Source organism: Diabrotica undecimpunctata, chromosome 9 (assembly GCF_040954645.1).
Source record: "Diabrotica undecimpunctata isolate CICGRU chromosome 9, icDiaUnde3, whole genome shotgun sequence".
Taxonomy (NCBI): Eukaryota; Metazoa; Arthropoda; class Insecta; order Coleoptera; family Chrysomelidae; genus Diabrotica; species Diabrotica undecimpunctata.
In genome coordinates, this window is record NC_092811.1 from 32419944 (window position 1) to 32447274 (window position 27331).

Below are 27331 nucleotides of genomic sequence, written 5' to 3' on the forward strand. Positions count from 1 at the left end.
TGGTACATTCACCTACCTGTATCAAAACAAACAAACTTTATTACTATGGCAGCAAAAAATAAAGTTGATACCATATCCATAATAAAGCCGTAGAACCTAATGGCGCACGCCATCATATAAGAAGCTGATGTATAATGGTCTAGGTGTTGATCAAATTCTGAAATAAGTAATGGCTGCTTCTCGAACGCTCGAACTGCCGTCAGGCCTTCAAGCGTTGCATTTAAATATCCAATCATTGGACTTCTAGCTAAAAACAACAAAAAGCTATATGAAAAGATAAATCATACCTCAAAATCTATTATATAAAAGTAAATCTCTATTTTCCATTACCACGCCATTAGTAGAGAACGACTTTCCTGAGTTTATTTTTTTCTAGTACTGTGTAGAAGGTTTTTATGGCAAGAAAATTTAGAAAAATTGCAAATAAAATTGAAAATTTTATTATTTTAAATCTTATAGATGATTAATCAAGAAAAAATGAAATTAAAAATCTGATGCAATTGTAACAAAATAAAATAGGAAAAGTAACAATTTTATTTTCACATACATTCAGTACTTAATATACTCCTTTGGGTTATTCTCACTAAAACTGTGGCTATATTCAAGTTTATTTACTTTAATACACGTGTCCGGTTTTAGGTTGGTTTAAACATTTTCGCATTAAAGTCGCCCATAATTGTTGTGTAATATGCTGGTGTGGCATGTAACGCTGTTTCTAGGTCCTCATAAAAGTTTTCAATTTTTTTATCCAAGTGGGTAGTGGTTGGAGCATATGTCTGGATTACTTTAAGGTTATATCTTGCATTCAGTTTGAAGATGAGATATACAATCCTGGGGCTTATGCTGGTAATTTCAACTATATATTTTTTTATTTCTAATCTAGCTTCTATAGATCAATTTAAAATTAAATATTTAGAATTTATGATTCAGGTATACTATCTAATTCGAATCTAGGTTCATTAAGGGAAACTGATCTAGGTGGGGACTGTCCTTAAAGTTCTACTTAAATTTGATTGTGATATCGTATGTCTTTTAGGCGCTGGATGAGGTTGGATGGAGGAACCTTGATGCCTTTGTTTTTTGGCTCTCTTGGTATTCCGAAGATATTTCACTACCTTCCACATAATGACAATCAACATAACAATGAATATAATTACTAGTCCTGTAGTTAAATAAGGAATCCACTGATGATTGGCAATGGTTTTCCACGTGTGTTCGGATATGTCTTGGTCCAACTCCTCTGTCTGTACTATAGCACTATAGTACTTACTATATTTGGCAACTTACCTCCCCGAATGTCTATATTATGTCTGGAAATGTTGATCTGTTTTATTAGTGGCCTTTGCATAATCTCTACAATGTAGCTGACGGGATTCTTTAAGTAACTTCCAATTGCTGTTTCCGATCCATTACTGGATGCGAGTAATACAATGATCCGGGTCTGAACAACGCGTTATGGTAACAGCTTTATAAAACTCGTTTGATTTATTATATGTTCAGATCGAGAACCATCGCACATTATAGCTAAATTTATAGCGTATACTGAAATGACTAGCCAGAGCTTCGGTGTGATCATTTTTAACCAACTGGCTTACTTTGTCATGTACTCTACTATATTGCAGGTGATGACAGTTCTATCATATAATTCATTTAAGATAGAGTTCGGCTGAATATCCATATTATTGACTGTCATAGGTGAACATGCCAACTCTCCTTTGTTTAATTCTATACACCTTTCTTTATCTTTATATGTCACTTTAAAATAGTGTAAATTATTATAATCTACTGCAAGCAAATTCCTTGGGACTACCAACAAGCGAACAATGCCACTTGTCACCCACAACGGAAGAGCTATGATTCTCAGTAGGTTGTATCCAGCATTGTCAATTATTAGAAACTAGCCAATAATGACGATGTCTCCTTTTTCATTTTGTGCAACCGTATTTATTATTGGCTGCCTTCTTATATTTACTCCTTGTGAAGGAAACTTTGTAGCATTCAACATAATTTACTCTATTTGTCCAGGTTTTATAATATCTATGAAGTGTCCATGACTGTAATAAAGGTTTAATATTTTTTCGTATGTGTTCTTATTATTCTCTTGCATATTCCATTGTACGGTCATAGGCCGCTTCCACTTTCAGTTGCATGTACTCTTTTTCTAATGTGTCAGCTCTGTATGAGACATGAGACTTAGGCCTTTAGACATTTTCTTGGTTCCTTTTATCAGTACTTCTTAGAACCTATTTAAATGTCCATTTATTCTTTCTTCTGTAGAATTAATCGAAGCTATTGTTTGTACCATGATCTTCGTCTGATGTTTTGAATTTTTTATTATTTCCTTCTGATTTTCGTCCAAGGAATCAATGTCCCTTCATACTTCATCATTTAATACAAATAATGATGTGAGGACTGTTCCTAGAAATCCCTTTTTTGGCATTCTTTTAATTTTCAGAGATTCTACCAGCGAATCTATCGTCCGTTCACCATCTAAAATACTTTTCTTTTCTAGATGAGTTTTTACTCTAAATATCCCTCGATCTATATATACATCGCTAAGAGGCTCTGAATATAATTCGGTGGATGGGGCGTAAATCTTGTACAAGTCTGCGTTTGAAGGATTCAATAATACTAAAAATAGTATAAAAAACATAAATTTTTTCCACATACTACGTGCTCTATTTGTCTTTCGTGAGGAAGGCTCTACTACTATTGGTATCAACTTATGTATAGGACGAGTAGTTACTTTTCCGTTTGCCTTTTGAACTGTTATGACTTTTGTCAAACCTTCGGCTCCGGGATGTGTTTCGATTATCTTCGCTAGTGGCCAATTCCCTTCCCCCGCGAAGTATCGTCCTTCTTTATTATCACCACTTCTTCTTTTTCTAGGTTTGTGACGGGTTTTTGCCACTTATACCGCTGTTGTAGATTTGACAAGTAGTCATGTCTCCAACTGTTCCACTCTAAAAACTATATACTAAGTAAACCTGAATTTACGTCAATTGGGAGCTGATATAACGACTTTTGGAAATGAATTTATTATCACAATAAAAAAATTATTCAAAAAAAAAATCAACTGTAGCAAATCAAATAAATCAAATACAAATAATTTTTTTATTCTTACTTACTTGCCGCATCCAGTCTTTGTATGCCTCTCCCCGTTGGTAGATAAAACTTCTGTATAAAATATAACTTGACAAACAAAAATATTGAAGGAAAGATAAATAATGTGTTGACGGAGATAATTAAATACAGTATTCCCAAAAATGTTAAAGTTTGCTAAAAAATAAAATATCAATCAGATCAATTTAACCATACTCGGTTTGGAAATACATCAGAGCACAGTTTTTATATTAGAATATTCTAATAGTCTTTACACCGAACTATTCAAAACAGAGACATTCTACCTACAATAAATTAAATAAATAATCTTCTTCTCTTCTTTCAGTGCCCTGTACGATTAACGAACGTTGGCGATCATATTGGCAATACTAACTTTGTTTACGGCGGCTCTAAGTAAATTAGCCCCCTTTCAGACGAGGATACTGTATTCGAGATACGCGTATCCGAGACGCAGATATTACATAGACTCAAATGGAGCTTTTCAGACGGGACGCGCGAGGGATACAGTATGCGAGATACTGAATTCAGTATCTCGGACCTTCCTGTCGCCGACGACTGAATGCGTATGCCAGATACAGAAGAACCATTACGTTAAATGAATGCTTTCAGACACGAATACTTTTGCACCACATTCCATAGACGCGCGATTTTCTGTCGAATAATTGTGAATGAGCAACGAAAGAAAGAAGGTGTTTTCTGAATATAGTTAAATAATGGAGCGTGCTGTATTTGATTATGACAAATTTATTTGTTTGGTATAATCAAATCCCTGTCTATGGGATACAGCATCGCCAGATTACTGCAATAGAAATAAAAAGCAGCAGTGCTGGGTCGAAAATTCTAAGCGACAATTTTGAGGCCATGACTGCAGTACAGCAAAATGAATATGGTAAGAAATAAACATGTTTTTATTATAAATACATAGTAGAATAGTTTAATATTTTGTTTCATACGTATACAGTTTAGTTTTAAAAGTTTGCTAATTGGAATTTTGATTATTTAACGAATATCAAACTACATTATTGTGAAAGGAATACGGTTATTTTTTATTTAGAGCGAGGTAAACAATTTACAAATTGGAGATAAGTACACATATTTATTTTAAATTTAAGTCATAGACTTTAACTTTAAAAAGTCATAGAAAGCCGTTCTTTTGATGAAATAATTCTACGCATAGTTGTGTCTTTTTTACTCAATTGAATTTCCAAAATTTTATGAAGTTCTTCAAACGACTTCACAGACATTCGAAAATAATTAAAAAACTTCGATGGATCTTGCAATAAATCTTGATACAGCAAACTATACGTTCCCTTGGTTTCTCTTAATTCTACAATAGGATGAACCCACAAATTACGTCGTCTTTTCAGTTTCTTTTTATTTAATATGTACCACAGCATAACACACTCTTCTACATCCATAATCCAAAAATATAACCGCACTGCACTGCTACTATTTTCATACTGACGAGCATGCCCGTGAATCCGATACAGCCGCCGTCGAAAATTCTGTATCTCGCATACAGTATCCTTGTCTGAAAACCCTCTTAGCGGTGGTCTCTCTTGATGCCGTTCTCGGAGATTTCGGAGCCAGGATGGCTGGGTCTCTCCTTCCGGCGATCTTACCCTGTATTATGAAATGTAGGTTATACCTCTCTGGATGTCTCATTACATGACCGAAATATTTGGCAACATGGCAGCAAGCGGTACAGCCGTAAATGATGGAGCTCCCAATAATAAAATGTGTAAAAAGTGTAAAAGAAATCTAGTGAATGGTATAAAGTGCAGTAAATGTGACAACCACTTTCATGTAAGATGAATGATGAATGTAACTTTGTTACTTTTCTAAATGACGATGTAATTACATATGTTGTGTATCCACGCAGCCAAGCACTGAATCTGACCAAGCATTTTTTGATGCGATGGAGACCACAGATAAACAGGTGATTGACTGGCATTTATTTACTTATATATTAAAGCAGAAAGATATCCTAATACTTGAATTAAGAGATAAGATAAATATTTTAAATGAACACATAGCCCTATTAAAACAAGGTAATAAAAATTACAATACAAAAACAAAGGACCTCCAATCTATGCAAAAAGTTGACGAATTTAGCAGACAGCCTAGTAAACAACCGGTCCAAAACAATAACAATAAACTACCTAATTTAGTTCAAAATGAGCGTGTTGCCAGCTCTCCTAGTGGTTCAAATATTTCAAAGAATATGATTTCGACAAAAATTTTGGAGATGGAAACCAAACGAAAATGTGATTATAAATCTAAATGAAGAAGCTATAAACCAAACTAATAATGAAGAAAAAAAATGGAAAGAAGTAAACCAAAACGACAATTACTTATAGGGAAGAATGATGCAATTAAAGTCAATGGTAAAGATCTAAAGGGTATATCCAAAATAGCGGACCTGCACGTATACAGGGTGGACCCACGTATGACTGCTGATGATATGACAGAATCATTGAGAAGTTTTTTCCCGGAGGTTACATGTACATCTTTGTCTTCCAAACATCCTATTCTTTATGCCTCATTTAAGGTAAGTATATATGATTACCACTTTAAAGATGCTATGGATTCTAATAAATGGCCACATGGTGCCTATGTCCAACGGTTTTTTCACCTGAGAACCAACTCAGACATGCATCAGCCGAAGACGCAAACCTAACGGCAATTAATTCAGAGTTCAAACATTTTAAAATCATTTGTGTAAATTCACAGTCAATAACAAACAAAACATGTGCATTTGAGCTAATTTTAAATTGTAACTGTCCGGATATTTTTTGTGTTACTGAGACATGGTGTAATGAGTTAAGTGTAAATAGTATTAATTTTGAGAATTACTGTCAAGCTGCTTCATATAATAGACTTGAAAAAATCCACGGTGGTGTCCTAATGTTTGTCAGAGAGTCAATGTCATTTAAAGTACCAAAGTATATAAATAGTTTAGCAGAAGAAGTTAATTTCGAGTGTTGTTGTATAACCTTCAATTTAAATGCAAGTACGTACTGTTTGATAAACATATATAGAGCACCCAGTGGTGATGTAGAGATTTTCATGAACAAATTATTTTTAGCGTTAAACTATTGTTATGATCATTTTAAATATGTTATTGTAAGTGGTGGTTTTAATATTAATTACCTGAGTGTGTCTCGGGAAAAGTCTTTACTGAATGACATTATTGAAAGTTTTAATTTAACATGCCAAAACTTAGAACCTACTAGAATTTTCACAAATAAAAACGGCAGAACAACAAAATCTAAAATTGACTATTTTCTTACAAATTATTCCCTATCATATGAGGAAACAGTTAGAGATCTTCATCTTGGAGATCATAGTGGATTGGAACTTATAATACCAAATATAAATTCAATAGCAAATCACCACACAAATGACATAACGAATGCTATAACATTTAGAAATTTGTCTGAACCAAGTATATCAACATTGCAACCAGGTTGAATCATGAGGATTTTAAGGTTGTTTATGAAAATCTCGACAATATTGACTCTGCTTATACTGTTTTTGTAAATATTATATTGTATCATATTGATATATGTTGTCCTATGGTTGTAAAAAAATTAAGTCAAAATAATACTAACAACTGGATTTCTAACGAAATCTTAAAGATGGGAGTTGATTTAAAAAACCTTTTCTGGTTGACAAAAAATTCGACAGACCCTGATGTAAAATTAAAATATAAAGAAGACAAAAAGAAGTATACTGATAAAATTCAAGAAGCAAAAAAGCATTGTTTCCGGAATACTTTTCACAACAAAAATAACCATCAAAAGCAAAAATTTATTTGGAAAACAGTTAATATCAAAACTGGAAAAAAAGGACAGTATAAAAACATAGAAAAAATCGAACACTTAGGAAGTTTCATAAACGATAAAAAAGAGATGGCAAATGCTTTCGGCGTATTCTTTTCATCATTTTCAAAAAATGCATTAAATGCCAAATATGGAAATCCACAATTTAAAAACTATACGACCTTAAATGTTGACCAAACATTCTTCTTCTATCCTATTGACTATAGCGATGTTGCCGAAGCTGTTTCATCCTTAAAAAATGTAAATTCAGTGGGCATTGATTGCATTTCCACAAAGCTAGTTAAACATATGAGCGTGTACATTATTCAACCGTTAACTGATTTAATTAATAAATCTGTAGAGATGGGTATTTTTCCCACTGATTTGAAAATTGGTATCGTTTCCCAAATATTTAAAAAAGGAAACAAAACTATGTTAGAAAATTATAGACCAATTACCGTACCAACTGTCTTGTGTAAGGTTATTGAAAAATGCATTCATAAAAGGATGTTGTCATTTCTTAGTAAATATAACATAATAAGTTCATATCAAAATGGGTTTCTTCCAGGTAAATCAACCGAGAGTGCATCAACAACATTTTTTAAATTCATTTATAGTTTATTAGATCAAAAGAAATTTGTTGGAGCCCTCTTTATTGATTTAACTAAAGCTTTTGACTCTATAAATTTAAATGTAGCAATGATTGGTCATTATCTTTAAACAACCTGCATCCTAACGATCTAGTCTACTTGGACTTCTCCCAAGTTTTCGACCGTTCCAAAAACGTCGATTACTAGCTAAATTGGATCAATATGGCATCCAAGAAAGTTGAACATTTGGATTCAAGATTTTCTATCTTGTTTGGGTTCCAGGGTTCGTGTTGCAGAAGACCACTCACTAGATAAGCCAATCAAGGATCAGTACTTAAATCGCTACATTTTTGTATTTACACTAGTGATTTTCTGCTCATTGTAAACAGTAAGGTTTCCAGTTACGCTTATGATGCGAAATTATATGTGAATCCAACTGTTAATCAATTATGTACTTCAACACGATGTTGATGCAATATTCAAATGGTGCTCAGAATGGTGACTTCCGCTTAACATTGAAAAATGGGTTGTTCCACTTATCGGCAAAAATAACCCATCACTACCGTACTTTATTAATGGATATTCCTTAAATTCATTTACTTCCCACAACGATCTTGGAGTGATAATTAATAGTGACTTAAACTGGTCTGATCACATAGAGTCGGTATGTAAACGTGCAAACTCGAAACTGTTTTTGATCTTATGATTTACAGGGTGAAATACAAGTGCTACATGATAAATAACCCTTCTCAGTAATAACAGATTGGTGGAAAACAGACTCAGTTTAAATAAGAGAAACTTGCACAGCGATGCACAGATGCTATACGGAGAATAGAGCATTAACTGTATGCAACTTGCGCCAAATATAATTTCCTAGAGGCATAGGTAAAGGGTTATATCAAGCTGTTTGCGGCAGAAGCTGGATGATAATGATAATAATATATGAAGACTTGAAATAAATAATTTGGTAAGTTCCAAAATGAATATTTCAAAATAATCGATTTTTTTTCTTTCACAATGAATTTATTAGAAATAACTTTCTCAAAATTAAACATAGGTTTATTCAAGTGAATTATTATTTTGTGCATTAAATAATTTTGCGAACTTTTTAAGTTCTAAGGAGTATTGGTATTAAATAGGTCTTCATAAAATTTTCTATTTTCTTTCTTCAAATAGGGAACCATTACCAACAAGTTTTGTTTTTTTCTTCAGAAATTCTACTCTGGCAGTTCAAGTTAGGAAGAGTCATTTCTGCAATAGCTTGAATTGTAACATTTCTCTTTAAAACCTTTGTTGCTTTCCAAGTTTCCAATTTATTCAGAGTTTCTTGTATTTTAACTAATCCCGTATTTTGCCCGTACTGATTGAACTTTCAGAAGCAACTTTAAAATCGAAGAATGCGTCACGGTTCATTAATGTAACAAGAAATTGTATTTTCTTTACAGCTGTTGTCATCATTCTTACCAAATTCATAGGTACCTTATACTTCTCTTGCTTTTTTCGCTTTTCAATTTGGGCAAAAAAAATAAAAACAATATTTGACTAACTTTATTTTCAGGAGGCTGCTTGGCAGGAACTATTTTATTATTTTTCTTTGTATAGTAGGTACTCTTCTCCAGTTTTCTTTTTTTCTGCCTTTTCTTTTGCTTAGTGTCCTTTCTAGAAGTAGCACCAGCATTCATTCTTATATGATTGTAGTGCATTGTATAGGTTGTTGGTTATGGTACTTGGAACATTTTAAAGGTATAAAATAAAAATGAGATTTTTGGCACTTACCACATTATTGATTTCTTGTCTTCAAATAGAAAACAGTCAAAGTCACTAAACAACCATTCTGTGACAAAACAGTTGAAAGTTGTGAAATTTAAAAGTGGGATAATATTTTAAAATTTTCACCAACTTACCCTAAATATTTCGTATGTGTTCAAAGGAATAACTTCATCCATAGTCATCAGATCTTTAGAAAACCTGTTCACAACATTTCCCATAAAGTGCTTGTCGAAAAAGCTCATGAAAGCGTTTACGACGGACTTCAACATTTTGCGATGCAGATTTCGAGAAGCTCTTATAGCAAAGAAGAAGTTCATGTATGTTCTAGCAAAGGCGAGTATTACCGTCACTACCTTCAAAAATGTATATATCAAAATTAAATTGTCTCTTTTATTTTTGATATTGATATATTCTTCAGTGTCGGTTTTATTTGCGAAAGCTAAATTCGTAATACTAGGTTCCAGGTTTACCCTAAAAGAAAAATAAAATTAAAATAATATAATGTTAAGAACATCTCTATTATATCTAGTAATACCCCAGTCAAGTAAAAAATACTGAAAACTCAGAGCCAGATGTACCTATCCAACATAGTTGTAATTTTTAAGTTCAGTGCAACTCTGTAAATTATATTTTTTTCTAAACAAAAGCCACACATGCCTATACTTCAAATAACTTTAGAACCCGTGTTGCCATCTATTAAAAATATTGCAAAACACGAATGTCACTTTCGTTAACTACCAGACGTGCCTATACAGCATTCAAGAAGGCAGAGCCGTTGAGTGATTTGAGTTTTTGTCCGATTTTCATGAGGAAGAAGAGGAGTATAAGCCTAGTGAAAGTGATAGTGAGACAACAGGTATGTACTTAGTATTATTCGCAATAAGACAAAATGATTTTTTAATAATATTTCTTTAAAAAACTGTATTTTAATATACTGTTGTATAGGCTATTCTGGCTCTACTTTATCATGAAATTTTTGAAGAAATTAGATGATTCACGATAGGCTTTAATTTAATTTAATTATTAAAGTTCATTTTGGTATACAATTTTTTTATTTTATTTTATTTCAGATAATGACAACGACCATGTGACATCTGAAACGCCATCCAACACTCGAAAACGGCAGTCAAATCCTAAGTTGTCCAAAAAGTTCGTAAGAAAGCAAAAAGTTATGAAGGGGGAACAACATGTTTCAGATAAAGGTAAGACTGTTCGTCCAAAAGTATGCAAACCAGGAAGTTGCTGTAGAACTTGCCATCTAAGTTGCTCGGATAAAGTAAGTGAATATCGTCAAAAGCAAATATTTCAATATTTTCTTCGCTAGATGGGATATCCAAAGATGCTTTTCTTTCTGATCAAATTACTGTTGAACCTGCAAAAAGAAAATATACAAAGAAGGAAATATCAACAAAACAGAAGACGAGGAGTTACAGATTACAAGATGAAAATGGAAATGACCACAAAGTATGTAAAGAATTTTTTAGAAACGTCTTAGATGTTATCGATGGCAAAATAACAAATGCTCTAAACAGAAAAGCAATACGGGAACTTCCATTTCGGATAAACGTGGTATACATGCACCACATCATAAGAGAAATAGAGATGATGCAGAGTACCTAATGGAGTTTATTAACAAATTTCCAGTATATGAATCACATTATTGTAGGCATCACACAAGTAAAAATTATTTGCCTCCAAATTTAAACATGTCCTTAATGTATAATGAATATAAAAAATCTTGTGAAGTTGTGGAAAAGAAACCATTGTCTCTTTTTGTCTTTAGAGATACTTTTAATTTTCCTTTTAATCTATCGTTTGACAGGCCACAAAAGGACACATGTTAAAAATGCGACTATTTTAAAACTCTGCTCAAAATATTAAATGAAGGGGAAGAGAAAACTAAGATTGAAGTGAAAAGGGACCTACACCAAAAAAAAAAAACAGAAGTTGTGAAGCGATTAAAGAAGAAAGAAACTGAAGCAGCAAAAAAAGAAAAACATGTTGCAGTTTTTGATCTAGAGAGAACCTTTCCAGTACCAGTTCTGTCTACATCTGTAGCTTATTACAAATGACAAATGTGGGTTTTCAATTTGTGTTTACATAATGAAGTTGAAAACATTGGGCATATGTTTGTATGGAACGAAAGTGTTGCTTCGCGAAGTGCCCAAGAGATTGTCTCATGTTTGATCAACTATATTTATTTTTTGCCTGAAACAACATCCATCCTAAATTTATATTCTGATAGTTGTGGTGGGCAGAATAGAAATATAAAAGTCGTTTTAGGTATTCTTAATGAAATGCAAAGAAGCAATGTAAAGAAACTAATTCTAAAATTTTTTGTGTCTGGACACAATTTTTCAACTTGTAATCAAAATTTTGGTATCATTGACTAGGAAAAAAAATATCACGAAAATATATTTATGCCAGACGACTGGATAAACATAATAAACATCTTAAAGAAAAAGGAGCCTAAATGTTGTACTCACAAAATGGAAAAAAAAATGATTTTTTCAGTACCAAAAAATTGGAGCACGACATTGTAAATAGAAAGAAAGCAATTACAGGAGAAAAACTAGAATGGCTAAAAATATCCTGGATTCAGTTACGACAATCTGAGCCTAGAAAAATGTATATAAAATATAACTATAACACTGATAGTTAGTCCTTCAACAAATCCATACATGAAGTTAGATTTATTATTTCTCGAAGGAAGAGGAATAACAGTAGAGAAAAAGAAAGATCTAATATCATTGTTAAAGGACGTGCCCATATCTATCACAACTATTTTAAAACTCCCAAGTGTACCAATGAGATGGATACAGGTGTAACACAGATTCAAGAGTAAGAGGAAGAGACGGAGTAATACTTTTTTTTCGGTTCAAAATACTTTTCAGTTTTGTTAGTGCGAAAAACGCCTATAAAAAGTTATTTTCCTTTTTTCTTTAAAAATAAAGCTAATTTTGAAATATTTTTTTTGCTTTATTCTACCTGAATTTATTTTAGTTTCTCCTATACAAAAACCCCAAAATGTAGTAACGTTAATTTATTTAGAAATTTATATAACCGATTAACTTTACCCTCAATTATCTCAAAAGAGTGAATTTGTTGTATAGTCACCTCTGGTTCTGAGCCACTCATATGAGGGATCGTCTTAATTATCATCAACCGGTATGCGTCCACTACTGGACATAGGTCTCCCTCAGCTCTTTCCTTCTGTCTTTGTTTTGTGCGGCTTACATCCGGTTATTGCTAGCACGCTTCAGGTCGTCAGTCCATCTAGTTAGTGGGCTTCCTCTGCTCCATATTACTTCTTGTCTTGGTTTTCACTCGACAATACGTTTTGTCCAACGTTTGTCTGATAATCTGGCAATATGTCTTGCCCAATTCCATTTTAGCGACGCGATTTTTTCGATGACGTCTGTTGTTTTTGTTTTACGACGTATTTCTTCGTTTGGGATTTGGTCTCTCAGAGAGACACCCAACATCTGGCGCTCCATAGCCCTCTGAGTCCCGCCAATCTTATTCACTACCTTTTTTGTGAGTGTTAATGTTTCCGCCTCATAGTGAGCACAGGTAACACATATTGGTCAAAGATTTTGAGGCATATGTTTAGATCCGATTTAAATACATAGTTTAATTTACCAAACGCTGTCCAGGCTAATCAGTTACAGAGTTCACATTTCTGGTTATCTCTGTTCAAGCGAATTTCATGTCGTAAGTACTTATACGATGTAGTTTTCACAATATCCCCTCCATTAACAGCAATATTTCGATTTAGCACCAGAGTAGTCATTATCTGCGTCATTAATATTGCATCATCCATATGATCGGCTATAAGGACGATGTCATCTGCAAATCTCAAATGACTGAGCTTCTCTCCATTTATGTTAATACCATGCCCGTTCAGATGTGCCTTCTTACAAGTATGTTCTTAAAGCGTCGTGAATAGCTTTGGAGAGACGGTGTCTTCTTGCCGTATTCCTCGCTGTATACAGAATGTGTTTGTTTCTTGTTTAGATAGTTGTACGCTAACTGTAGCATCTTGGCTGATATATTTGATTATGTTGGTGTAGCGATAGTCTATTTGGCATTCTGTCAAATCCTTAACATTTTCTTATGGTATCGAATGCTTTCTCGTAGTCGACAAATAGAGGTACCAATGGTTTTTTGTATTTAATATGAGGGATAGCTGATCAGTGATGACGTACAGCTGATTTTGCTTAGTTTTTTTTTAAACAATTTTAACCCATTTGGTCCCACAGTACTCGTCCGAGTACAACAGCAAAAATAGCATAGTATTGACACATCTTGCAAAAGAGTGGTACTCCATTTATATGTCCGGTTATTTTAGTAAGTATTCTACTAGATTTTCACAAATTATACCCTAGGTGGCGCTCCTCTTCCTATCCTTCTTTGCCGTAGTAATTAGAAGCCTATTTCTGTTGAATCGTTGAAGTGTTTGCTATTTTGTGATTTTGATCACAGTATTACAGTAAAAGAGTTTTTTTATTATTGTGGTTATTATGTTACAAAATAGACCTGTTTTTATTTGAGTACAGTGGGTTTATATGAGATCAAATATGTTTATTCGGTTTTGTATTTTTAGGTTCAATATTTGTACTAGACTGGATTTTCAAGAATTGCCGCCTATAAGTCCCATTGGATTTTATGGAAAAAGTTATGAAACACTCACTTTAGCTTCAAATTTCCTAGCGAGTTTCACTTATAAAGATGTATCGGTGGTACTTATTCTACCTGAGATTGTCTATTAAACTGACAATGACATATTATATGAGGATGATTTTTAGACCTAAAGCTTTTCGAATGATATTCCCAGAGAAATAGAGGTTCATTACATGAATATTGACTCTGACAACGACGAAGAAGACGATCTTCTCCTTGCCATCAAAGGAGAAAATTTACTGAAGGGTCAAAATAAGACCAAAGAATCTGATTGGACGAAAGAAATTACTGATATTAGTATGATATCTACAATATGTTACAAGAGTCGGTCGGTCGGCCGCTTGGATCTTTTTCTTAGTTGTTTTACAGATGTGTCCCCATGCGAGAGATGCGTATGTTAGTATCGGTAATATGATGTTATTTATTAATCTCATCTTTGTTTTCGTTCTTAGTTTGCTTCTCCTACCTGCGGTTCTTCTTATTAGACGCTTTTGCCATGTTGTCCTTTTGTATTGTAGCATCTACATGTTGTTTGAAGGCAATCCTTTGTCTACTATTACTTCCAAGAATTTTTCATTGTATACTCCATTCTTCGATGTTGTCTAACCCTGATTGCAGGTTGTTTACTGTTATATATACATTTCTATGTTTGGTCGCTATCACTGTGTGGTCAGCATAAAGGTTAAGTAGAGTTACAGGTGGAATCTTGGAACATTGGCGGTGTATATTCTATACAGTAGAGTTCGGACAGGACCTGTCCTAATCGAACTTTGAAGCTTCGGTTGCTTAAGTATGCAGAAATCAATCTGGTCATCCCCACGTTGTATCCATAGACTCTCATTCTGTAAATAAGCTCTTTATGCCAGAATCTATTAAAGGATTTTCTTACGTCTAGGAAGGCTGCGCCTGTCTATTGTTTGTCTTTAAATCCGGCTGCTATGTACTCCATTAGTCTGGGTACTTATAGTTCGCTGGAGTATTCTGATTAGAATCCAAACTATATTTCTAGAATTATCCCTAACCTGTCTATTTCAACTACCCATTAAATACCTTTTAGCACCTTTGTATATCTGTATAAGATTTTTTTAGCTTTTTTTCTGGACTGGGGTAGATCAAGGAAGACCAAGAAAAGGATAGAACGACAAGGTACTGGAGACACATTGAAAAACAGACAGGGGCAAGTTTAATTAAAAGGAAGAAGAAGAAGAAGAAGGATTTAATAAATCCAGATAAAAATGTATCTATTAATCTAGAATTTACTTTAACAATTTGCGCGAAATTGAGGCAGTGTTGCCAGTCACTAATAGCACGATAAAAATGAAATTCTTCCAAGTTAGTTAGTCACGACCAGGCCATCGAGTATGACTTTCCTGAAAATCATATTGTTTACTAAGTTTGAAAAAATATTTATAAATGTTTTCGCTCTATAATAATTTTATCATAAAAAATATTTCAAATTAGTTCAGAAATCGTGCTGTATATTTCTTGTCTATATTTTTATTTTACTTTTAAAGAGGATAACAGACAAAAGCCACATTTATATTAAAGACTATTTTAATATAAAATATTAAAAAAGTACTTACCATTTGCTAACAAGTTTATCTGAGTACGTCGAAGCTGCTTGAGCTGCCATAAAAATAATTGCTAAAATAATTAACATGATAATACCACCGGCGTATTTGTAATATCTCAAATAAACCTTAAAGCTTACAGTGCCAGATTTTTTTTCCTCATGATACAAATTGTTTTCCTTATTTTTATCTCCCCCAATCAGCTGAGTCCGTTCATTCGCGTCGTCATCAAGTATATCCTCTTCTGTAACATCAATATCGTCATCAAAGTAGTTCATTTCAACATCGTCGATAAAATAAGTAATTCTTTTGTCCAATGTTTTTTTTTGCTTTTCCAAAGACAGCGTTCGACCATCTTCAACAACTAGCGTATTTTTTCCGTACAACAATTTGATGTGGTTGATGTTTTTGGATACCATAATAACTACTTTATCTTTTAAAAAGTCCATAATACAGTTCCTAAATACATAATAATTTACTTTTGAGTCCAAACTAGCCAGACACTCGTCTATTAAATATATATCGCTAACACGATAAATGGCTCTTGCCAGATTAATTCTGGATTGTTGGCCTTTACTAAAGTTAATACCTCTATCTCCCACTATGGTTTTATCGCCATTTGGTAGATTTTTTAGGTCTATATTAAGAGCACACAATTTCAGTACCTCATTGTACCGTTTTTCGTCATACGGTTCCCCAAAGAGTATGTTCTGTCGTAAAGTGGACGGGAAAAGCCAGGGTTCTTCTGACGCGTAGGAAATGGTCCCATTAATTGCCATTTGCCCAATACTTACTTGATATTCACCCAGCAGAACTTTAATGATTGAACTTTTACCACTACCAGTGTTTCCAGTGATAAGATTGACTCCTTTCCCGGCTGAAAATGAGATATCATTAAGAATATTTTTCTTGCCGATTTTCACACTCACATGCTTCATGTACACTCTTGGTGAAATAGTGTGTGATCGTCTATCAACAACTTCCTCTAGTTTCAAAAAGTGTGACAATCTTTGAAGGGATGCTTTTAAATCTGAACATTGAGCTATACCACTTGGGATCGACACTGTTATAAACGATTTTAGATTTTGGTAGCACGCCTGAATAAAGTACACTGTCTCTGCGTCTATAAAATGGCCGGACCATATATACGTCATGATCATAAAGAAAAAGGAAAGACTCGTTGTTGTGGATCCAACAATTAGCACCAAAGATTTTAAATAGAAGACCGGAGATAATTTCTGCAGTTCTAACCTAAAAAATGTAATGATTACTTCATAAAGATAACAATTTAAAGTGTCTTACCTTCTTAATTTGTTCAGTTTTGTCGTAAAAAAGTCTTCCCAAGTGTACATTTTAATATTTTTTATATTTCTTATAGTTTCTGTTGTCAGTTGCAGTCTTTCGTCAGTCCTTTTAGCAGCATTGACTCTTTTTGAGCTTACTACTTTTCCTACAAACACTAAAAATACAAAAAAAAATTAATTTATTAATATCACTTATCGGTCGGTCGAAAGAAAGTTGTTTATGTACTACGGATGAGCTACACCAAATACACGCACATAGATACACACCATCACTTCATAGACTTTAAAGCAGCCTATGACAGTGTTAAAAGAACTGCACTGTATAATGCAATGGTATACTTTGGAATCTCATTTAAGTTCGTTAAATTGACAAAACTAACAATGCAAAACGTTTGCTTGTGCGTTAGAATTCAAGGAGAAAACATATTAACCCGGCGTCACCCAGGTGAAAAATGTGTGTATAATAACCCAAGTGGGGTATTATTGACCCCATTTAAAATTAATTGGAAAAACTCAACAAACATTTCGAACACGAATCTATTTTTTTAAATAGCTTATTTGACTATCTAACTTTTCATAAATAGCAGCAGTTTTTACCACTGGATTAAATTTGACAGCGTATTAGGAAAAATTTACAAATTAATAAAATTCCTACAAACAAACAACACTAGATACACAAAAAATTCACTAACAAAAGATAATGATTCAAAATAAGAGATATTCCAAAAAAGTTTTTCAAAAGGTTCAAATAAAAACATAAAAAAGCAGGACATTGGATATCCAAACTTGAAAAAAGTTAGGAGTCCCGAAACTGGATACATTCGTCGCAAATGCGATGAAGGTGATCTAAACAATAAAAATTTTGGCATTGATCGGACGTTTGTTTAGTTTTCCAGTCAAATTTTCTGGAATACTTTTGACATCGTCCACGTCCCGTACGTTGCTTTTTCGGTGGATCTTGGTCGCTTTCTCCCAAAACTTGAACTATTTTGGATCGTAAATGTTTTGTAAGTCGCGGATTACTTTTTCGTTCTTCCGTAATTGGCGTAACTAATGCTAATCCCAGATCTTCCAGGAATAAACGACTTTTCTTTGAATAGTCAATAGTGTTTGTTCTGTAAATTACCTGGCTGTTGATTCCAGCTGTGCCCATTAGTAAAAAAAATATTCTTAGTGGCCACCTTCTACAATTACGAGCTACACTGTAACTTCCTGTCAACTTATCCACCGTATCAACGCCTCCTTTTGTAAAGTTATAGAAACGTGTGATGAAAAAAAGTGATGATAATAAAATCACGTTTTTCCCTTTTTTTGGTACAAAAGATACCATAGTTATATGTTCCTAAAATCCAAATACCGAGGACTGTGGTTGTCTGTTCTTAATCTGTATAAATTCCGGGGGAATCTCTCGCTTATTCTTTCTCAGAGTTCCTACTGAAGTAAATTTATGTCGTTCACGCAAAATTTTCACAAGTTCGTAAGAGGTATACCAATTATCGAAAGTCATATTTCGATTTTTACCAGAGATTGGTGCTATCAGTCATTGGGCAATATCAATAGGTTTATTGCTTATTTGGTACGGCCCATCTGGCTGGGTCCCTGCATAAATTTCCGTATTAAAAACATAAAAAGTACGGGAGTCTACTAGGGCCTGAATTTTTATTCCGTATTTCGCGGGCTTGTTCGGAATATACTGCCTGAATGAGCAACTCCCACGAAAAGACTCTTACTTCTCGTCAATAGTCAAGTACTGTCCTGGTGAGTAAGCTTGTTGACAATTTGCGACAAATTTTGCAAAAACTGCCCTAATAGGAGCCAATTTATCAGACTGTTTCCTTTTTTTTAATTGTCTACATTATCGAAACGTCGGCACTGCAATAAAAATGTAAATCTATTGAGTGCCATCACTGAACGAAATATATCGACTCCTGTACCATTTGTTTGCCAAAGGTCTCTTAGATTACGATGACCATCTCTATATACACCCGCTAGGTAGAGAAGGCCAAATAACGCCTTTATTTCAACAATATTGGTCCTGCTACAATATGCTTTATCTTTGTAGGCTATCGTTTTTTTATCTATCAATACATTGGTGCAGAAAGTGATACCTTCAAGCATTTCTTCATAAAAAAAAAGAAGCCAGCAATATAAAAGAGTCTAAGCGTTTTTAGCATTATGTTCTCTGCCCTCTTTCTAACTGCTTTATTACTATGGTGTTTTCTCCATTTTGTTTTGGAATCCCTACCTAAATAATAAGGTTAGTTTATATCTTCTTTTCGCTTATTTTCAGGTTTCAATACTTCTAGTTCCTCAATTTTTTATTTTGTTCACCATCAGACTGAATACTTATGTGGTCAATTTCGTTTTCATCGTCGGAGTCCATAATTTCGTACTCATCATCTTCGATTTCCTTCCAAAGTGCAAATAGTTTGGCTTGTTCTTTTTCGTAATTTATTCTAGAGAAAAAAGTTTTTATGTGCAACAAATAACGCCACGAATTAAAATTGTCTTAGTTACCTTGCAAATTAAAATTGTGTCTTCGTCACCCAGGTAGGGTCTAATCGGATTGCATAACACTGTACTCACTTTGACGATCAACTTACAACTGAAATTGGTTCAGAATACCCAACGGCAACATGTTTTAGGAAGCTATAGGTAACCAATAAAACATCCGTGTATTAGCCATAGAATTATGCTAGTTCTAAGTGTGGTGGGGGTATCATTAGACTACACCTGGGTGACCCCGGGTTAATGATGGCCTAATACAGTGAGACGCGCTAGCATGCTCATCTTTAACCCTGTATCTGTTCCTGTAGCTTTTTGGCTACATTAAATTTGAACGATAATTTCAATAGCATAGTGGTTTACATACCCTATTTAGAAAGGTTGCCTTTAAACTACAATGTCTTTTATTAGTGGTAAGACTGGCAGCGCCATCTATTACAAGGTTTAAGAAATTTTATTAAATATGGCCGGAAGTTATCAGACGTGTGCGTATATTTTGCTTGAAAGCGAATAAATATTGCACCACAAAAGTAAGTAAAAAACTTTTTTGTACAATATTTTGGCTTTACATTGAATATAAAGGTTCCTTACTTTAACATTTTAAATATTTACATTGATAGCAGACCTAAATAACGGTAAAATCTGCATTCAAAAAACTATTTAGGTAAAAGGCCAGTTTATAGCAAGTTTTTTTGTTGCAGATTTTACAAAGAAAACTATTTTTTTATTATTAAATTTAAACCAATCAGGTCTGCATGTTTTTATGGGAAGAAAAAACCGCTTGCAATAACTGCGGTAAATCCAAATATTTCAGATATTTCCGATTTATCTGATTTAGAAGAAAATCATTAGCAACACGAAAAATTTTTGAAAACTCTGATACAAGAAAGAAATAGATTAAGATAGAGAAAGTGTGGAGGAAGGAGTAAACGAGGAAGAGGAAGTTGTACGAAGAAAAAAAGCAAAAAGAGATCGTACCCATTTCAATTAGACAGAAAATGATATTACAACTACTTTTATTTATGATCCACATCAATTTTTCAGTGGCTAGGTAGCTACGTCTTTGGAGTACTTTAACAAGTTGTTTTAATTTGATGCTATTGAACATATCGTGTACCAGTCTAGCTTGAACGGTAAAAGGAAAACCAATCAACTCTTTGCCCCGTAAAATAACAGATTTCTTATCCATTTTATTATTGACGGAAGTAATAAATTTACCAGCAGTAGAAGACTATTGGGCGACATTTTGTAGAATATCCCAAATTTAGGATATTATGCCACTAAAACAATTTTAACGTCTTAGAAGATTTATACACTGCAATAACAACAGCCAAGTTACAGACGAAACCAAAGATCGATACTTCAAAATAAGACCACTTTTGGATGCAGTCAGATTTAATTGCCAGAAATATCAATTTGAAAATCAGTATTCCATAGAAAAAAGTATGATTGCATATATTGTAACGAAATATTTTGCCTACCATAGGGTAAGATTTTGGGGGTAGAAATTTGGGGACAGAAACTACTGGGAGCGAAGATAGGGCAAGCAAAACAATCGTTACTTGTGAGAACGGCACTAAGGGTTTGTTAGGAGAGCTGGGGTCGTGGATAAGTAAAATACAAGGGGGTTGGTTTGGCGCAACAACAAAAATATGAAACAAACGGTCATGAATCTCTTGGGACAAAATAAAAAGAAACAGGAAACACCTCTAGTAATTTATAAAGAGCGCCACTTCAAGGTGCCTAATTAAGACTATTACAACCGCTAGTTGTAACTATCGAAATAATTATTAAAAATGAAAAACATATTTTTTTCAAATAAAACTCAAAAGGGTTAGTTAAAAAAAATAAACAAATGTTAAGAAACAAAATTTAACATTTATTTTTGTGTCACCACAAACAGTTACACAAATACAGATGACACAAAAAATATACTATATAAATAGTTGTAAAATACACAAATACAAAGAAAAAACTTACATGTTCATCTGTTTACAAAGGAGATTGCTACAAAATCTTTCAAAATGGCATGGAGGTTAACCTTTTTTAAAAATAAAATAAACTAAAATCAAAAAAATAATAAAACGTGCTGTCATAAGTTAACAATAAATTTAAAAAAAAACTGAACACACAAATTGACAGCTAAAGTCAAACTCTAAAATATTATAATTTATTAATTATTATAAATTCTTTAAATTTTAATGAAAGCAATTATTGTTACTTAGAAAAAAAAATGTCTATTTTACTTTGAAAATTAATACATTAAATGTTACCTTTTAATATACATAAAATTTTGCACTTAAACTTCTGAAAATCTTGCTAACATCTCCGGGGCAGAAGCTAGATGGACCATTTCCGAACAGGAAAAAAAGGAAACTGTCTCCATAGACTGCAATGACGATCAGAGACGACAAAATGAGGTTGGAATCAAATCAACTGTACATAGTGGGCACACCCTATGTACTGCTTCAAAATTTTACCATGTTCTGGTATACTACACAATTTATCTTCCACTGCTACATATTTCTACAAAAGGGGCCAAAAGCAGAAAACTACAAATTCGACGATGAATTTGGATTCATACTGAGCCTACAGCGACCCAAGTAAGAATTCATCCACACTTGTGCCGACAGCGACCCAAGTAAGAATGACGAAATTAAAAATTCGTTCAGATAACTTGAAAATAAACAACTGCTGAAATAAACAAAAACAGAAAACTAAGACGTAGATATCCTATTTCTATGACGCAAATTATTAATTTGAAAACGCAGTACTTTGGGCAACATAATTCAAAGAATATCGGGCAACATACGCAGCTGCGAAATAAATAAACAACTTTAAAATGGCTTATATTAATTCGAGTCGACCTAAGAAGGAATTGAAAATACTTTTTGCGTATTGTAACTTGTAAGATAGGAACTGAGGAACATAAAAAATATTCTTTGATTTTCTAACATATATGAGGGCATTTCAATATATTACATATACGAGGGGATTTGAAGAAATTTACAAATGCTACAATACCCCCACGTAAGAGCGAAAACTGGACAAAGAGGAAAAGTTTTCGTTTAGGGCAAACAACAATCAGGTTGGAACAACAGTAGCATTTTCTAACTATTGCAACAATACATCATGACTTCAGCGAATCAAACAAAACAAAAAAAGGACATACAAAAATCATAATCAAAAACTATTTATCATAACTGTTTATGGTACTAACATAATTACATTAAAAAATAAAACTGGATGCTCGACTTGAAGAATCGGCGCCAAGTACAGTTCGTTGGCTCTCAAGCACGACAAAATGGCAGATTTCTACAAACATGGCTCTAGCCTAACCAAAAATGTGGAACAGACCAGTGTTGAAGTTTCTGGAAGCGAAAAAAGGGGTGCTTCCAGCTCAACAAAGGCAGGTAGCCAACAACATAGCTTACGCAAGCTTCGCTATGGTTACCCACTAGATAGATAACCAAAATAGCATCAAACAATAATAACACGGTTGAAAATGACATTCAACCAATGAATTTCCAACCACTGGCTGAAAATTAAACTAAACAAACAAAAGAAAACAGGATGGCCAATAGTTCCATAGGAATATCCTCCGGGATCGACACAGCGGAAAATTTCCAAGTCAGGAAACTCCCAAAAGGACAAAAGAAGAAATAAATCCAAAACGTTAATACACAATCTTGGAAAAGGAGAAGAAAAGGGACGCATGGCATACAAACCATAATAGATAGTCATATAGTTCATTCTCAAACTAATATTTCCAAAAGGAACAAAAAATCATAACAGTCTTTCAAAGAAAACAAAAAGGTTACGACAACACTTTAAAAGAACAGAATCATCACTAAAGATCTCCAAGGGGACAGAAGAATCACTATAAACTTCCAAAGGGAAAAAAATCATTACAGTCCGTCATCAACAAGAAAACTTTCAACTGGGCATACAAATCTCAAACTCAATGACAAGAAGGGAAAAGAAGAAGAATATATATATACACAAGGCAAAAACTAATGCTTATCTTCCTTAAAAGCTCAAGAGGTCACCTGGCGGACGAATCCAAAACTCATCGCCCTAGCCGTTCCTCTCATGACAACTAATAAGGTTAAAGACACAGTTTGGGAAGGGAATAAAGGGGCAACATCAAGAAATAAACCTCATCATACAGATGATAATTGAATCCAACATATTCATCAAATCACAAAGAAATGTTCATCATTATTCAGAAAAACTCGAACAGGGTCACAACATAAGACTGGGGAATTCTTTGTGGGTCATTCGACGGTAGTACTAGAAATACTTTAGATATTTCACGAACGTGGTCTCACAGTCGACATACACAATATTTTTACAATAGGCGGCCAGGTATTTTCACCTCAGCATATCAGAGCGTCACAATGGACAATGCAAGTATTTGTACCTCCGCTCCTGACAAATCATGAACACTACATCACAAACACTACAACAAGAAGGAATGCTATTGAGACTAAGCCAATAGTCTTACTTCAACACATAGAAAGGCTTATCCTTTCTAATAATTCACGGAAAGGGGAATGCTCCTAGGCACTCTTACACAACAACAGAAATATCCAAGGATACACAAATCCAGGTCACGTGCCTGTACGTCCGACATGATATTTCAAAAACACAATACTCAAATCACAAACTAATACATTTCTGACCACTAACACACCTCTACTACAACATCTGACCACACAAAGACACGGAAAGACACAAATCTAACTGACAGAAGAAAAAATAACAATACTTCCGCTATATATTCTCAACAAATCGGCCTTAGCCAGGAATATACGAAGTCGTATCAATATTTCCTCCTACTTGTAACACAAAAAAGAACTAAGGAAAACATGGGGAAACACGGGACTAAACAGACAGAAGAAAAATAACAATACTTTCGCTCTATGTCACTAACAAATCGGCCTTAGCCATGGACAAAACGAAGTCGCATCATCACTTCCTCCTACTTGTAACACAAAAGACAACACAGAAACACGGACAAAACATTTTATTATTCAGGGTTTAAAAAAAATTTTCATCACATTGTCTGGACTATTGAAATAGGAAAATCTATTACAACTCTTATATATCTATCTGACGAATTATATCCGTAGATTTCAGGACGAGCAACAATGACACAAAGACAAAACATATCGATTTAAAACATTCAAAAATAAAAAGAAAGAAATCTTAATTTCTCTCACGAAAATACTTCGTACGGAAATTGGTCATCAAAATATCTCAGCTGATTTTAAAAACGCAAGAAATTATCTAAACACTTAAAAGAAGGACAACCTTATGCACACGAAATAATTTATGGACATAAACAAAATTCATTTCTCACATTTATGGGATGTTTACTTAAGACGGACTGGGAATAAACAAACGATTATCTTACCATTCAAAATACGACCATAAAAATTCGCATTTATTAAACATTCCAAATAGGCATTATTTCGATTTCAGAAAATAGACGGAAATATTTCTACTTCAAAGACAACATAAAAAACGAATTAGAACTTTGGAAAAAATTCTAAAATAGTAGCAGTGGACTTGACTTAACGAAAAATTGGATAAAAGCAGATACACAATATAATTGAAAAAAAAAATGGTTTAAAACAAAACAAACTCAATGAATTTCACATACAGGGGCATACAAAAATACTAAAACAATGTTTGGATGAAAGCAAATACACAATGTAACAAAAAAAAATGGTTTAAAACAAAAACTCATCTAACTACACATACAGGGGAATACAAAACAACAGACTTGATAAAATTCACATACAGGGGTATACAAAAATAGTAATAATATTGAAAACTTGACTTTTGAGTGAGCTATACAAAATAACACAAAATAAAACACCTTGCTCTTGTTCTGAAAACTAAATGAGACTGCTCCTAGGCAAAACTAAATAGCACCTCCGATCACGAGTATTACTCTTGTAATCATTCTGATACAAGACAGGATACACAAAAGGGGACTCAGGGGAACACAATCTCCTATTAACCCATGGCATTACAAAAACACCGACAGAGAGGGCTAATTAGGGAAACAAATGGGGACTCGAGGGGAACCCAATCTCCTACTAACTCGTGGCATACAAAAACGCCGTCAAAGATGATTAATTAGGGAACAAAAGGGATACAGGGGACTACTTCTCTTTCACAAATAAAGGGGGACACAGGGGACTAACTCTCGTTCAGAATCTCCTACTAACCCGCGGCATCTAAGACACCGTCAAAGATGGTCTAGAAGGAAACAATGAAATGGCTTAGGACAAGGGGCAATGGGCAAAACATATCTACACAACTGGGGCAAAGGGCAAAATACAAATACAACTGGGACAAAAGGGCAAAACTCAACTGTACTCATCAGCTCAAAGAAAAATCACTCTAACAATACACACATCTACTCAAAATGACCGAACAAACTGAAATTACAAAAACCGATTATTCTGTAAAGTATGTCAAATCAATTAAAAATAAATGCAACAATAACGATAGTATTTGTTACTGTTAATATCTTTTAAAAATCAATTCAATATCAATACTTCATTTAAAATTCATATTTAAATATTCAATCTCAAAATATTTGCTTTCATTTACCAATACACATAAAATACATATACAAACATTTCCAGTACATTACATAGAAAAAACAACAATACATATGTCGATACAAAATACATATCTTAATACAAATACATAAACAAACTGTTTGTGAGACATCGGGGCACTATCAGAAGGACGGGGTTTCATATACATGGCAGAAAGACTCGGGGGAGAATTGAAAAAAAATCTGGCTTGGGTGAAAAGAATCTGTCTTACTTTTTTAAGACAACTTATGGTGCAGAGATATTCAAACGCCTTACACGTTGGGTGACATTTTTGTAACGAAATATTTTACCTACCATAGGGTAAGATTTTGGGGGTAGAAATTTGGGGACAGAAACTACTAGGGGCGAAGATAGTTCAAGCAAAACAATCGTTACTTGTGCGAACGGCACTCAGGGTTTGTTAGGAGAGCTGGGGTCGTGGATAAGTAAAATACAAGGGGGTTGGATTGGGGCCACTACAAAAATATGAAACAAACGGTCATGAATCTCTTGGGACAAAATAAAAAGAAACAGGAAACACCTCTAGTAATTTATAAAGAGCGCCACTTCGAGGTGCCTAATTAAGACTATTATAACCGCTAGTTGTAACTATCGAAATAATTATTAAAAATGAAAAACATATTTTTTTCAAATAAAACTCAAAAGGGTTAGTTAAAAAAAAATAAACAAATGTTAAGAAACAAAATTTAACATTTATTTTTGTGTCACCACAAACAGTTACACAAATACAGATGACACAAAAAAAATTATATAAAAATAGTTGTAAAATACACAAATACAAAGAAAAAACTTACATGTTCATCTGTTTACAAAGGAGATTGCTACAAAGTCTTTCAAAATGGCATGGAGGTTAACCTTTTTTAAAAATAAAATAAACTAAAATTAAAAAAATAATAAAACGTGGTTTCATAAGTTAACAATAAATTAAAAAAAAACTGAACACACAAATTGACAGCTAAAATCAAACTCTAAAATTTTATAATTTATTAATTATTATAAATCCTTTAAATTTTAATGAAAGCAATTATTGTTACTTAGATAAAAAATGTCTATTTAATTTGAAAATTAATACATTAAGTGTTATCTTTTAATTCACATAAAATTTTGCACTTAAACTTCTGAAAATCTTGCTAACATCTCCGGGGCAGAAACTAGATGGACCATTTCCGAACAGGAACAAAAGAAAACTGTCTCCAATGATGATCAGAAACTAGACTGCAATGATGATCAGAGACGACAAAATGAGGTTGGAATCAAATCAACTGCACATAGTGGGCACACCCTATGTACTGCTTCAAAATTTTACCATGTTCTGGTATA

The 27331-nt window shown here is 33.4% G+C and overlaps 1 protein-coding gene across 1 annotated transcript in view; it reads right to left on the reverse strand.

Annotated features, from left to right (window-relative positions):
• LOC140449781 (ATP-binding cassette sub-family C member 4-like) overlaps positions 1-27331 on the reverse strand; it is a 92090-nt gene that overhangs the window by 40031 nt on the left and 24728 nt on the right. The window contains exons 5-9 of the mRNA XM_072543128.1: positions 16864-17020; positions 15574-16812; positions 9442-9778; positions 3129-3279; positions 17-247 (exon numbers count right to left, since the gene is read on the reverse strand). Coding sequence (XP_072399229.1) covers positions 17-247; positions 3129-3279; positions 9442-9778; positions 15574-16812; positions 16864-17020 — 2115 coding nt within the window. The remainder of the gene's footprint in view (positions 1-16; positions 248-3128; positions 3280-9441; positions 9779-15573; positions 16813-16863; positions 17021-27331) is intronic.